The sequence below is a fragment of the Oryzias latipes genome, chromosome 18 (assembly GCF_053564925.1).
Source record: "Oryzias latipes strain Hd-rR chromosome 18, Olatipes_Hd-rR_3.1".
Lineage (NCBI taxonomy): Eukaryota > Metazoa > Chordata > Actinopteri > Beloniformes > Adrianichthyidae > Oryzias > Oryzias latipes.
Window position 1 is genome coordinate 12956719 of NC_136254.1, and position 15191 is coordinate 12971909.

Sequence of the window (15191 nt, forward strand, 5' to 3'; positions counted from 1 at the left end):
TCCTGCTAGACCTGAGTGCTGCCTTTGATACTGTTGATCATGGGATCCTTTTGCACAGACTCCAAGACTGGGTTGGCATCTCTGGATCTGCCCTAAGTTGGCTCAAGTCTTATCTAGAAGACAGGAAATATTTTGTTGAAATTGGGAGTTGTGTCTCAGACTACATGGCCTTGACTTGTGGTGTGCCCCAGGGATCGATCCTGGGACCCCTTCTGTTCAACCTCTACATGCTGCCACTAGGGCAGTTAATACGCAGTAATAACATATCTTATCACAACTATGCAGATGATACTCAGATCTATGTGTCACTGACAACAGGTGAATATGGGCCGGTGGATTCACTCAGCCACTGCCTCCAACAGATCAGTGCGTGGATGCAGAACAACTTTCTCCAGCTAAACTCAAACAAGACCGAAGTTATTATTTTTGGCCCACAGAAACAAAGAGAAAGTCTCAGCAGCTACCTTCATTCTCTGTCTCTTAAACCCTCAAATCAAGTCAGAAATCTAGGGGTAATCATGGACTCTGACCTGAACTTTAACAGCCATATCAAGTCAGTTACATCAGCGGCATTTTATCATCTGAAAAACATTGCCAAAATCAAAAACATAGTGTCAAAGCCAGACCTGGAGATACTTATTCATGCATTTGTCTCCAGTAGGTTAGACTACTGTAACGGCCTGCTCACCGGCCTCTCCAAACGAGCTGTAAAACAGCTTCAGTACATCCAGAATGCTGCTGCTCGAGTCCTGACCAGAACCAGGAAGTATGATCACATTAGTCCTGTGCTCAGGTCTCTGCACTGGCTCCCTGTACCTGAAAGAATAGACTTCAAAGTAGCTCTGCTTGTGTACAAGTCTCTCCATGGCCGAGCACCAAAGTACATCTCTGACATGTTAGTGCCATATGAACCATCTCGTACTCTGAGGACCTCAGGGGCCGGCCTCCTGTTGATTCCCAGAGTCAGAACTAAACAAGGGGAATCAGCGTTTCAATATTCTGCAGCTAAAATCTGGAACAGCCTCCCTGAAGTCGTAAGACAGGCCTCTTCTGTGCTCATGTTCAAATCTAGACTTAAAACATTTCTGTTTAGCCGTGTATATGACTGAAAGGTCCTATCTGCACTTTTCTTTCCTTTCCTTCCTTTATTTTTAAATCAGTTTTCAAATTTTTTTTTTCTTTTCTTTTAAAGTAAATTTTATGTTGATTATTTCTATGATGTATTGTGATTTTAATGCATTTTTCTGTTTTGTGAAGCACCTTGAATTACTTTGTGTATGAATTGTGCTATACAAATAAAATTGCCTTGCCTTGCCTTACACATTTTATTACACACACTCTTTGACACTCCAACACTGAAACACACATACGTTACATGAGGAAGGTAGTTAGGTGGTGGCCAGTGATCTTCCGTCTCAAACGGCCCTTTTCATGAACTTGAAGACCCCAGGGGACTAACCTTCAAGGTGACAAGGTGTCCTGTCAAAATAAAGGAGCAGATAGGGGTGATTGATGAGAATTGACTGCAGCCTGCTCTGCTGGTTCCAGGTGGTCACATCATAGTTTGTCCACCTAGAAGTCTTTTGTTGACTGAATCCTCTGTTAGAGTGAACCCTGTGAGATTTCTCAGTAATTTTGCCTCAGAAATTCTCTGACGGTTCACTCCTGTTAAACATGAGGACCTTCTGCAAATCAGATGAGTTTCAGGAAATCTGTCTGAAAGGAGGAACATGGCATGGTTTCACTTCTGCTGCAGAGGCGTGTTTCCGTCACAGAACGAGCAGACGGGTCATTTCAGCTCGAGCCTTCCACACACTGCCCGAACGATGAGCAGGTTCCACTGGGTGAGTGCTTCCTCTCTTATGAAAACTCTTCTTCACAAGACTTCTTTTTCCTCAAGTTATTTTCACCTATTTTCCTGTTACACTGCCTCTTTGTCTCTTCAATGTGACTAAAAGTTACAGGCTTCAGTGTGAGCCGCTCAAAGTAGAGGGTTAAGCTTCACGTTTACAGCCTTAGATGTGTTTCCTGGTTTCGACTGTTCAGAAGGTGTCAGCCTGTGGATCCTGTCAGTGAACTCAACAGAAAAGGAGTAAAACCTTAAAATAATTATTTTTTGCGTCATTTTCACAACGGGACAGGCAGTAGGAGCCGGCTTACAGCATTTCTGAGTCATTTTGATGTTTCTTGGACACACAAAGTACACAGAAGCTAGGGTGGGGAGAGGTGTAAAGACTAAAGTCCACCAAAAGAGTTTGTTTTAAAGGTGACGCTAAAAGGTTGAAATGAAATCGTCACCCAAGAGCTTTGAAGACCCTCTCCCCGATAAAAAGAGAGTTTGGGGTGTTTTAACATGTTCTTGTGGCATTTCTTTGATTACAGAGGACATATAGGAAGATAATTAAGCTCAAAATTGCATTTCTGAGTATTTCTTTTTTCAAATTGTTGTGAATCATGAGAATATAAAAAATGCTGTTTGAAAAAGATTTGTGAGGTAAAAACACTCTGGGTGGGCCACAAGCTCCCTGCTCCGCTGCATTCTGATGCATCCACTTCTAGACAAATAGATCCATAAACGTCTTTGTTTTCCTCGTCTGAGCTGACATCTGGCTCTAAACTGTATGGCTGGATAGCTCCAATATTGCTCACCATTTTTGTAGCACCAATAATAATGGCTTGGAGCTGTCAGGGGCTAGTGTCAACAAATGAATGATGGGAAGTGAGGGCGGGCTTACTCCTGACCAACATTCTTGCCCACATTCTTGTCTGAGAGCTTCTATGTTTACATTTTCATCAGAAATATTGCCATAGTCAGGAATTATGCTGTTAGCAGTAAAACTAAGGAAATGGGAAAGGAAGGAAATCAAACAGGCTGATGAAGGCTCTTGTCAAGAAGCTTTGGGTTCTGATCATGTGAGCCGTCCCTGCAGTGAACCATGGCACTGAAAATCTCTGAAGCTTCACAGCTGGTGGAGGAATCTGCTCTACACAACTGGACAGTGGTTGGTGGTGGCGGATTTGGGCAGATCTTTAGAGCCAGGCATCATCAGTGGTGTTGTGACGTGGCCATCAAGCTCCTTCACCACGATGACGGGTGAGTGGCGCAGCAGGAACACCAGGTCAGCTGATGTGCAGGTGTGTGACCGGGTGAACCCTCCACGACAGGAGCAGCTCGGCTCTGCTGCGGGAGGTCAGCATAATGCGTCAGGGCAGCAGCCCCTACGTCATCCACGTCCACGGTCTGTTCAGAGGACGACCCCCCCTGTCCGGGGCTTTGCTGCAGCTCGGGCTGGTCATGGAATTCATGGAGAGGGGATCTCTGGCTGACCTGCAGGTACAGAAGCTTTGTCACTGAGATGAGGCTGAATGATGATCAATAAGGTTTTTTAACCCCCCAGCCCCATTATCTTTGTCCAAACGCCCCAGAACATGTCCTGACACAAATGTGGTTCAGGCAAGGAACAGGTGATTTTGTTTTGCAAGAGTGAGGCGTTCAATCGTTTCTTCTCTGACAGGGCATTTTAAAAGGACCCCCCCCTTGGGCGCTGGCCTTCAGACTGATTCACCACATAACCTTGGGCATAAACTTCCTGCACAGCCTCTCTCCCCCCATACTGCATCTGGACCTGAAGCCCAACAACGTGCTGCTGGACTCCTCCCTGAACGCCAAGGTGAGCTCAATCTCTGTCCTCCCCTGCTCACATGTAGGCAGAGCTGCAGTTCGCCTTGGCTCTCTCTTCTAAGTCCACAATCTCACAGTCGAGCCCAAAGCACCCACCAAATAAATAAAAAGTTTAGTTTTTATTCTGGAAAACATAAAATGTGTATATCTCTTTTAAAGACCAGTTCCAATAAAAGTAGTGTTTATGGTGTTTTTAACATGTTCTTGTGACTGTTTTTTTAATGATGGAGGACATCTATAGAGAAAGAAAATTGAGCTTAAAATCGCATTTCTTTATTAAAATTGTGAATCAGGAGCAAAAACAAAAACATGCCATATGAAAAAGATTGTTGCTGTAGCTGCCTATGTTGGTGCTACAGTCTGTGCGCCACAAACTTCCTGCTCTGCTCCGCATTCACTTGTTGCCAAATCCATGCACATTTTTGTTTTCCTCGACTGAGCTGGAATCGGGCTCAAAACTGTACCATTTTGTTGGACCGCTAGTGTTAGCTTGGTGTTTTGGGAACTGTAAGCTAGCGGGAGAGAGAATAAACAGATGGATGACTGGAAGTAAGGGCAGGCTTACTTCGTGCCAGTGGCTGAAAATTGCATGACCATAATTAAAACACTACTGGTTATCCTTTCAAAACAGTTCAAAAGATGATTTGAGTGGGTCTTTATTCCAGATAAAAAGGAAAAATCTAGAAAAAAGCTACTTATAAGGAAAGAAGTAATGTTCCTTCATGAAATAATGATAAACCGTTTTTGGCTTTTATGACTTTTCTTAGACAAATAGACTGAAAACAATTTCTCTTTTTTTTCCAAACAACTTGATCTGCAGAAATGTTCACACATTTTGACATTTCAGCAGAAACAATTAAATTTACAAAAAAAAACGAGCAGAAGAAAGATTTGATTAAGGTTTCTGGGGAAGTTTTTGAACATCCTGACAATAGATTACAATGGTCTATTCTTAAACTTGAACTCATGATTCACAGGACGACTTCACTGTCACTCAGAAACTCTGAGGTCCATGACAATAAATCCTCTACTCTTCTATCTTGGTCTTCTTCTCATTCCTCCCCAGCTCACAGATTTTGGCTTGGCCAGGTTTTACCACACCATCACACACTCCTCCAAGAAGGTGGAGGAGGGCACCATCAGCTACATGCCCCCCGAGGCATTCAGCCTGTCCTACCATCCATCCAAAGCATCCGACATCTACAGGTATAAAACGTTTTCTGTGTGCCAAATCGGAGTTGCAGTGAAACGTTCAGGTGACATCCTGTGAACCTGAATACCTCTGTGGGCGGGGCTTGTATCAGCCTTTGCCGATGTGTAACTGTGAATGTGTGTTGCAGCTATGGCATTCTGCTGTGGTCCATCGTCACAGGGCAGCATCCGTATCCAAGTGAGTGCCATTCCTGCTCCACCTTTCCTCTGTTTCTGCACCTGTTTTGATCTAACCACTCCACGCCTAATGCAAGTCGAGAATAGCTTTCTAGAAAAGTAAGATAAAGACCATCTTTCTCCAGAAGTTAGAGTTGGAATCATCTGCTTTTTTGTAACTTCTGTTTTTCTGTCAGTTTTTTTTATTTAGAAGCATGACTAAAGTTAGACATTGAGATCTTCTGCAGCGTGTTTAAACTCCATGCGTCCTGTTCCTTCATCCATTAGCGCTCACATGGATTCTCGCAGGGATTACAGTTTTTCTTCTTTGTTATGGTTATGGTTATGGGATAGTAAATCACACTTTGGCTTATACTTTTATAAATAAATGTGACCCAGTGAACCTTTAGTCAAAACGAAGCTGGCTTTCCTTTTCCTGATAGAAAAAGGCACTGAAGAGGACACGCCCACACCAACCTTTTCCAATTCTTCCTGCAGATCCCATGCCCAGCCTCATTCGAATTCATGTCCCAAAGGGTCAGCGTCCATCTCTGGAAGAAATCAGGGAACAGGCATCAGGCCGCACTGGGCTGGTCACTCTGATGGAGCTCATGACCAGGTGTTGGGCGGGGGACGCCAGCCGAAGGCCCTCCTCTTTACGTAAGCTACATTTCCGTCCTTTTGGACACATTTGTCAGGAGGAATGATATTAAAAACACAAGACACACAATAACAAAGATCGAAGTCTGATCCTCCTGATCTCTGGTTTTAGTGTCAGGTACCAGTAGGCAGATAGTGTGTCAGGGATTTAAAGGAGCCGGATCTAGGGGATCAGAGGTGGGCAGTTTGGATTTAGGCGACATACGCCAGGACCACAGATCAAAGGAGTCTCCCACTGGTGTGGCTGAAATTTGGATTAAATTGGGTTTAGAGAGGGCAAACTATCTCTCTATCATGAAAAGAAATTTGGGATCAGACAAGAACTTTTTTTAAAAGGTAGCTGATCCAAAGTGGCTATTCTGACAAGTGTAATGACTGAGTAATAGCTGTCCACTACTTGTTTTTGGGTTTCCACTTCTGAGTATAAAGTTGAAAATGAAGCCTATCCTGAAGATCGAACTCCAAATTAGGCAGAATCTGACTTTTTAAGCTTCTTTAGGAGACAAAACAAATCTGTTTCGTTTGTTTTCTTTAAAGACCAACTTAAGAAAGAAGTGAGAGGAAACATATGTTGATACTTAAACCCTTGTGCTATCCTAGGCACTTTAATATTGGGAGTTGGGTCATCTAGACCCACTAGACAGTACTCTGAACCTTTTTTCTTCAATGATTTGTGATCTTCACTGGTGTCCATGGATTACATGAAATCTTTCCACCTTTATCCACCTTTGTCATGGTAGGAAGAACACGTCAATGTAAGGGTGGGGTCATCTAAGATAGCACAAGGGTTAAACGCCACCAGAATTAAAGTCCCACTGCAATCGTCTTTTGATCTATTGTCAAAGCGTTCCTAGAGGTCTTTTAATTATGATTATGCCGTTTTTTAGGCGAAATCAATGTATTGTTTTTCAGACTATCATTCCGCAGAGCAGCAGGAGTTTATAAGATATTTGCCTTTGAGTTGAGAGTGGGCTTAAGTAATCCCATCCCCATTTCCCATCAGCCCTTTGTTTGCACTCTCTTTTGTTAGCTTGCAGCCCTTTTCAACTCCAAGCTAACTCTAGCTTAATTTTCTGTATATACTGTATGTCATCCTTTATGATAAAATGCTACAAGAACATGTTAAAAACACCAAATGCAGCATTTTCATTGGAGTGGGGCTTCATTGTTGACTAGCAACTTGATCGGCAATGTAGATGGGCAGCATTTTCTGCCAGAAGGGTTCTGTGACCGACTTGAATGCAGGAAACTGGAGAAGAAAACGTTAAGACTAACTTGAAATAAAGAGAATCCAAAAGCACAGTAAAAGCAGAGGTTCTGACCATATGATAAACAAAAGACTTGAATATTTCTTGGATCAATAATTGGAAACAGAAAAAGTGGTGAGGGGAAAAACAAACCTTCAACAAAAATAGTTTGAATCCAAACATGACTAACAAGAATAAAACTAAACAAAAAAAAGGCAAATACCCACTTTCTCTACTCCCACAAGGGGCCAACAGTATTTTCTCCCCTTGGTTCTCCTTCTTGCTTTAGTTTGAAGTGAACCAGAGCAAAACTCTTGTTCTCAAGAGGATCAGAGTTCTCCTGTTTGGTCCAAAATTAGAGTTCAGGAAGCTTTAACCCTTGTGCTATCTTAGATGACCCCACCCTCACACTGACATGTTCTCCCTACCATGACAAAGGTGGATAAAGGTGGAAAGATTTCATGTAATCCATGGACACCAGTGAAGATCACAAATTATTGAAGAAAAAAGGTTCAGAGCACTGTCTAGTGGGTCTAGATGACCCAACTCCCAACATTAAAGTACCTAGGATAGCACAAGGGTTACCTTGCTAAAAAAAAAGGGGACATTCAGAGTAAACTGCCTGTAAAGACCAGGACCAGGAACAAACGTGGGTAAACTTAATTAATTCAGCTTTGATCCAGCATTGGTCCAGGACCAAAGCAGCGTTTGGGTGAAGTCAGAAATCCATGAAAAGAAAACTGAAGAACTGCATCTGCACAGAATTTCTATCGTCAAAGCTGCCATTCCTTTCAGGCTGTCCTCTAATTGAGGATAACTCTCTCCCTGATTCTGCATTCTCTAATTTCATTGGTGAAAAAAGATGAAGTCAGTTCCACTTCAACGCCATACATTTGAACATCCCAGATCACAAGTTTCCAGAGAGAAAAAAATTAAGAGTTCCTCTTATTCAGTTTTTTTAAATGCAGACAAATTCATTCTCTCAAATCTTCAGAGTGATTCATCAGGTTGTCTGCTGAATCATGAAGTCTCATACAAAGTTTCTTCATCACTGACTCACTGCAGAAAAATTCTGTTCTTCTGTAATACTTATCTGTTAGTGTGTACAACAGATTTGAGATGATTTCATAATCCTAAAAATCTATGAAGTTGTATTATTTTCCTGAGTATCTTGCTGCTATAAACAGATGTCACACATCCAGTGTTTGCTATAATACATTGTCCTTTGGAAAAAAAAGAAAATTAAAAAAATGTGTTGCACACTTTTATAAACATATTCTATTGTCAAAAATATTTTCACGTCCTCAAAAGAGCACATAAACATAGCATACATGTGATGTGTTTGTTTTTTTGGATTCGAGCAAACAGAAACACAGGCAGATTTGCAGACAACTCAAGTAACAACCTCGCCTATATTTCTCTGAACTAATCAACTAATCAGCTCCTTCCCCTGTCGGCTGCAGCCTCTCACTAGTCAGTCAGATTTGTTTTTTCAGAATAAGATATGATTATATGTAAGAGGATAAACTTTATTGATTCTGATGTGAGGGATTCAATTGACACAGCATCTCTGGGGATCAAGCATCAATGTGCATAGAAGGGAAAAAATAAAATGTGTAAAAAATTGAAGGAAAATAAAATCAAAACAACAACTGTACAACTGCAAAAAATCTTCCACTATATACACTATAAATGCATAGTGAGAAAAAAGAAACATCACAAACGCAGAAGAGATGAGGATGTTTCCTCTGCAGTTTATATGTGTATATATATATTTATGTTATGTACATCATAGACTAACAATACATTAGTATCAAAGTTTAACTACAAGAAAGAAGAGAAAGATACATTTGAATCAATCAGTCTAACAGTCTATACTGCAATCTGATAAAAATATCTGATCAGCTGATAATTGTATCAAAAGTCCGAGGTATGAACTTCAGTCAATCAATCAATCAATCACTTTATTTGTAGAGCACCTTTCATCAATATTTGTAGAACTCAAGATGTTTAACATAAATTAAATACACATATGTTAAAACAATAAGAAGTCAAATAAAGTTGAGGAAACCACGTTACTAAAAAGCATTATTTGACAAGGCACTGCATAGGTTATGAGATAGAAAGGAATAAATAATTAAATGAAAAACCATATCAGCCATACATAGAAAATGTACATAGAAAATGTAATTAAATGAATTATGTAAATGCTAAGTTAGAAAGATGGGTTTTAATGTGCGTTTAAAAATCTTCACCAGTTCAGAAACTTGTGTGTGTTTATGTCCTGTTATGAGGACCTGGAAAAATATTCCTGACAACAGAAAACCATTTTAACATCCCTCCTGGGCGGGGGCGGCTGACCCCTGTCTTGCACCTTTCTGGACCATCTGTGGCCCTGGTGGGTGGCTGCCCGGAGCACGGAGCCGGTCTCCCTTGGGGGGTCCTGGCTCGTACCTGGGGTTGGGGGGGGGGGGTGCTCGGACCCCCTGGGTGGTGATGGGGTGCTCGTCTGGGGGCTGTGGGCACCCCTCTTGGGTGGGGCCCGGCGTTGGGCCCTCCTGGCGCTGCGGGGGGCTGCTCTCCTGGTTGGGCTGGGGCGGCGCTCTCTTTCCCCCCATGCCTCCCTGCTCTCTGGCTCTGGGGGCCTCGTGGCAGCCCTGCTGGGCCTGGCCTGGGTGGCGGGCGTGGGCACCCGGGGGGCGGTTGTTCTTTGCCTGCTGCCGCGTTGCGGTGGGGGCTTCTGGCTGCCGCGGCTGCTGCGGCGGGGGTCTGGGTGTGGCTGGTTGCTCCCCTTCCTTCTTTCCACATTCCATCATCCATTTTAGAAGAACATAAACACTCAACTGAGCACAGGTGTTAGCTCACCTTTCCACTAACAAATTACGTGAATGAATAAAATATCTCACACTAGTTGGCTTGTAGGCATAAGTATGCGTGTGTGAACACTATCTGTATTGTGTACATGTTGACATGTGGACATATTTTGCAGCTAACAGGTGTGTTTCTAACATTTGAGTGTGTGTGTGGACAGGCCCCGCCCCTTCGAGATTTGTATTCTATCTGTACCTTACCGTAATGATAAACATCCAGTAGCGTGTTGCTTTATGCTGCTTCATGGTTTTACCCCCCTCCTATGATCACCCTCCTGTCCCCCTCTTTCTAACATCCCTCTCTCTTCTTCCCTTCTTTCCTTTTCCGTCCGGTCCAACACAAAAGAATTTCAAAAATAGTTAAAATTAATAAAGTCTGGCCTCTGGTTTTTCAGAAGATTCATAACCCCTGTTGTAAAAGTAAAATATGTCCAACACAAGAGGCCTTCAGCTCTCATCTGTCTGCCCAGCTGTTGGACAGGACAAGTTAGAAAAAAAAAGAAAAAGAAAAAAACATTTTTAAAAATGCCAGATGTTGATGTTTTAGCCCTAAAGCACATTATGTGCTAACATTTTTTTACAGATCAAAAACTCATTTAAATATGTCAACGTCATTTTACAACTGCAACATACTTATGAAAGGACTAAAACTTTTTTTTATGATTATGAAATCATCAGTATGTTTTCAATTATTATGAAATAATTCAAAGAGTGATGTGATTATGAAATCATGGGATGATATTGTCTTCCTAAAAATCTCAGAGGGTGGAGGGGTTCAAGTGTTTTTGCTTTTCCAGAATGCACTTATGTGAGCGAGGAACTGTACAAGATGCACAAGCACGCCGTTCCTGACGCCGTCCATCAGGTGTTGAAGACGCTGGTGAGGAGCAAACCTCGCTATAAGAATAGCTATGCGATAACGGAACGCAGCTAAACTCTCTTAACACTTCTGTCTCTTCCTCTTTCCAGGATCAAGAAGCAGAAGAAGAAATAACAAAGACTGTTCAGGCACTTTCTGTTACTCAGGTCACAGGTTGGAGTTGTTTTAAATATCATTTTTCACAGATGGAGGGGGGGAAAAAACTTGATTGATTTGATCAGCAGCTCAATCCAGGATTAATAAAGTCAACAACTTTACTGTTTCATCCATCCAGCCTGCCACATTAACTTCATGAGCTTTTTCAGAATGACATTCTCAGAGTCAAGAGTCAAATATTTTTGCTCGCTTTATTTCCTGCACAGATGTTAGAATGGACGAAAATAGAAAAGTTGAACTCTACAGAAATGCTCACATTTGCATTTTAGTCATCTTGGAAAAAAACAGTTCACTACTTTTAATTATAAAAGTTTCTCAGGACCAATGCAAAATTTGGCCCTGTGTTTTTCTATCACCAGTGATGTGCGCTAGTCGTTCAACGAACCCCTTTAAAATTCTAAAAACACAAGTATGAAGAGACAGATTTCCAGGTTTTTCAAACTAGTCTTTAGATCCTGCAGAACTATTCCAGTCCCTTCAGACATACAAGCTGGACTTGAGTTATGCCAATAGCTGGTAGATGTTTTTTCAGAACATGAAACTCCTGACAATTATTTGTATTTCTGATCAGAATGCTGCTATCTGGAAGGAAAAGAAGAAAAATTGAACCAAAAAATAGACGCAAAATGAGCATGACCTCAAGGAAATATTTGAATGTGTGCGTCTGTAGAGCACTTTTGACCTTGTAAAAGCTGTAAAGATGCATTGTGAGTGCCTGCCATTCACAATTTTAGCATCCATACATGCTAACAGGCTGCTTTAAATAATGAAACCCTTTCAGCAACATCACATGAACATATTTATCAAAACTCTATTTGATTGGCCAATGGCAACTTTTGAAGCTGACTCTTCAGACCTCATAGCAACAGGATCGGATTTCTACAGTTTTTGCTTGGAGTTGATGTAAGGAGTTTCTGACAGGAGCTCTGGGAGGAAAGGTTTTCATTTGTCTCCCCTGACATGAATTCTTGTTTTTAACAGCAGCCCCCACACCTGAACTCCAGAACATGGAAGATCACATGAGAACAGGCCCCCCACCTATTCAGGTGAGCTTCCCTCTGAACTTTTAACAGGTGTAATCAGCAGCAAAGCAATGAAAATTCACGAGGAGTTTTTAAAAGCTGTGACCTGGCATGATGGGTGGGGGGGACTTTCTTGCTTTAGTTCATCTAGTTGGTCAATCCTGTGGTTTTTCTTTTGTCATGCATTTGTGCTGCTGCACAGAAAAATAAGGGCATTCCCCTTTGAAGTGTCTAAGAGGTAGGAGGGGTTTTACAGGAAATAATGGTGAAGATCAACAAAACTTTTGCGGGGGCGAGTCTTTTTAGGTTCCTTGCGGTGACATCTAAGGACTGAGTTTGAAGGCCTGGATGGGTGGTGGGGGTTCACTCAGATCCACTAATTTCCATTTAATTTAATTATTACATTTAGAAAGAGTTACATCGATCTCATCATTTTGTTTCAGTTTGTTTGAAAAAGTAATTTAAATAGAAGGTCAAGTGAAGGAAAAGACATTTATAAACTGAGGAGAAAAATAGAAAAGACAGAAAATATAAGTAATTTACATAGAGTTCATGTATTGACTTCTATTCATGTTGTAGGAAGTGAATCGGACCTCGGCTTGGACTGGGCAAGACAACATGATAGGTATGATAAGGACATAGATGTGTTTATGTGTGTCTGTGTTTTATTTATTTATATATTTATTTGCCGGGGGGGGGGGGTACAGATAAATGAGGAATAAAGGAAAACACCTGTGATGGTTTCTTTCTGCTCATTTCAGACTCACCTTTCGTCCACCCTCTAAACATGTCTTCAGTTGATCAGGCCGGTCACCTCGGAATGAAAACGTCCTCAGTGTGTCCCATCAGGTCCACGTCCTCGCAGAGGCAGTCTGAAGGACCGGCAGCAACGACGTCCCAGTTCCCTTTCAAACCGCGGCCTTCTACCCAGGTTGGTTCCTGCTCCCATCTGTCGTCTGTTTAGCCATCCATCCATCCATCCATCCATCCATCCATCCCTCCTTCCCTCCCTCTCTCCCTCTCTCCCTCCCTCCATCCCTCCATCCATTTATCTTCCATGAACATTGGTAATCTCGTATTCAATATTCCCATCAAACTTCAAACTTTATTTATTTGTATAGTGCCTTTCATGTGAAAACACAAAGCGACCTTGGGAGAATTTCAGGCAGGCAGCTCAGCAGTGCATTTACACCTCCCCGCAGGCAGTCCAGCCTTATTAACTCACCTGTTCCGCGTCCTACTTTAGAAGATAACACAAGGGTTAAAGCCACAGGGAAGGCCTGTGGGATGGGGGGTAGGTGTATAATTTCTGATGTTTCGCTTAGACTTTAGAACGTCTCTAAGAAAGTAAGCTTCCTCCATCGCTAGGATGATGTTCTACTCAAATTGTTTAACATAGATTGTTTTTGTTGTGTTCTTTTCTTCATGGTTTTTATATATTCTTATATCATTTAAACATACTTCATGTGTCCAGCAGCAATCCAAAAAAAAGATCCTCAGACCTTTATTCTCTGACTTTTCTATTCTGCAGCGGCAGTTCTCCAACCCTGATTCGTTTCCATGCCAATCTGCTCATCCTGCACAGGGGGTCAAAATGCATTTCTCCCACGTTGTGGGAGTTCAGATCGGCAACAACAACAGCATGACTATAAAATCACCCGACCATCTGGAGAGGAGGAGGCATCCAACAGCGCCATCTAGTGTTGATCTGTAGCTGGACAAGCTGTGAGGAAGAGTTTAGTCTACAGACATTTTCATCTCACTGGAACATTTTTATGGATTTACATTTTTGCATTTCAGATTATGTGAAATAATGATTTCAATTTTGTATTTATTTATTCTCTTTTAAGGTCTCTCACCAGTTTACAGTGTTTTCCTTGTTTTGAACAAAGACTTTCTGCTACTCAGTTCTTTCATGTTTCTTTGTCATTTTTTATGTTTCCATGATTTGATAACAAAACATTCCAAAGAGACACGAGCATTGTTGTTTGTAAAAGGTGAAGCATTATTTCGTTCATCTTCTTCCGTTTGTCCCTTTTGGGGTCATGGGGCTGCTGGAGCCTATCCTGGCCACTTATGGGCAAAGGCAGGCAGACACCCTGGACAGGTTGCCATTCCATCACAGGGTTACAATCACACACCCATGCATACTCACATTCACACCTAGGGACAATTTAGAGTTGCCAATTAATTAACCTTTGAAGCTTGTTTTTGGATGGTGGGAGGAAACCAGAGTCCCTGGAGAAAACCCACGCATACACGGAGAGAACATGCAAACTCCACACAGAAAGGTCCCCCATTGGTGATCTGTTTTCAGGTCCCCCAGCTGGGACTTGAACCGGTGGCCTTCTTGCTGTGAGGCAAGAGCGCTAACCACTGCGCCACTGGGCAGCCCAAAAAGTTGAAGCAGTTTTAGAAAATGAAGGAAAAAAGCTGTGAAATATTCCTGTGTTATTGCATAAACGATGTATGGAAATGATACGTTCAAGGATCACAAACTTATGCGGGAAATGAAGTAACCTGCCAATGAATGTGAAGGTGCTGTAAGATGAAACATGGAAGGAAGTCAGGATTTTTTCTCCTGCCTGACATTCTGTCGATGCAATAAAGATCATGACTCGGCATCTGTTTGATTGCTTTACTGTTGGACCAACTGCTCAGAGAAGCAATATCCATCTACAGTATGTGTCTTTTTTAATAGACCACACAACATTGAGAAACCCTGTCATTCCCTCTGACAGACCAGAACAAAGTTCAAGTAATGATGCAATAATGTGATTACTTGTTTAACTATGACTTTTTACTGCTGGGAGTTGTGATTGCCTCTAATCACCATGTTTAAAGTTATCCTAATACATGGCTGCAGATGCACTGATCAGCTATCTCTGTCCATAAAAGTTGAGGTTTTCCTTAATGTAAAAGTTTGGTGATAGTTTCCCCTAATTTCCTTTCTATAAAAATAATCTTATATTGGCAGTTTACAACCAAAACCACTAACAAAATTTGTTTCAAATTTTGGAAGAGCAAAAATGATGATATTAGGAAATCTGTGGACATTGATTGGGGTTCGTGAATATGCTCATGCTTGTATATGGGAGGTCTTTTTGTTCTTACCAAGGGTTCAGTTTCAGGGTTGGATTCCATACTGAAGCTAAAACTATAGCCAAAATGAAGCATGCAATTTCCCAGCAAACACATGAGTTTCGTGTTTTGTGTTAGTAAGCAGAATTCATGGTCCAACATGAAATCACAGGAACTGCCATTTGTAAAAAATGACAGCTCTTCCTTAGCCACCCCTTTAAACCA

The 15191-nt window shown here is 41.8% G+C and overlaps 1 protein-coding gene across 2 annotated transcripts; it reads left to right on the forward strand.

Annotated features, from left to right (window-relative positions):
• Positions 1-1631: 1631 nt before the first annotated feature.
• Positions 1632-14509, forward strand: ripk3 (receptor-interacting serine-threonine kinase 3). Of its 2 annotated transcripts, none has more exons than XM_078935944.1 (13): positions 1632-1844; positions 2959-3094; positions 3166-3334; positions 3516-3671; positions 4749-4888; positions 5023-5072; positions 5549-5710; positions 10625-10707; positions 10797-10860; positions 11845-11909; positions 12465-12510; positions 12647-12816; positions 13417-14509. In XM_078935944.1, the coding sequence occupies exons 1-13, from the start codon at positions 1736-1738 to the stop codon at positions 13597-13599; spliced, it is 1533 nt and encodes a 510-aa protein (XP_078792070.1). In that variant the 5' UTR covers positions 1632-1735; the 3' UTR covers positions 13600-14509. The 2 variants fall into 2 exon arrangements, with proteins under 2 accessions (XP_078792070.1, XP_023821938.1); XM_023966170.2 differs by having other exon boundaries at positions 1707-1844; positions 2931-3094.
• Positions 14510-15191: the final 682 nt, after the last annotated feature.

Excerpts from the sequence above, each read along its gene's own strand:
- ripk3 (XM_078935944.1), top strand. The coding sequence starts at position 1,736 with ATGGTTTCACTTCTGCTGCAGAGGCGTGTTTCCGTCACAGAACGAGCA. Across the intron at positions 3,335-3,515 it reads GATCTCTGGCTGACCTGCAG|GGCATTTTAAAAGGACCCCC; the intron begins GTACAGAAGCTT and ends CTTCTCTGACAG. Across the intron at positions 3,672-4,748 it reads ACTCCTCCCTGAACGCCAAG|CTCACAGATTTTGGCTTGGC; the intron begins GTGAGCTCAATC and ends ATTCCTCCCCAG.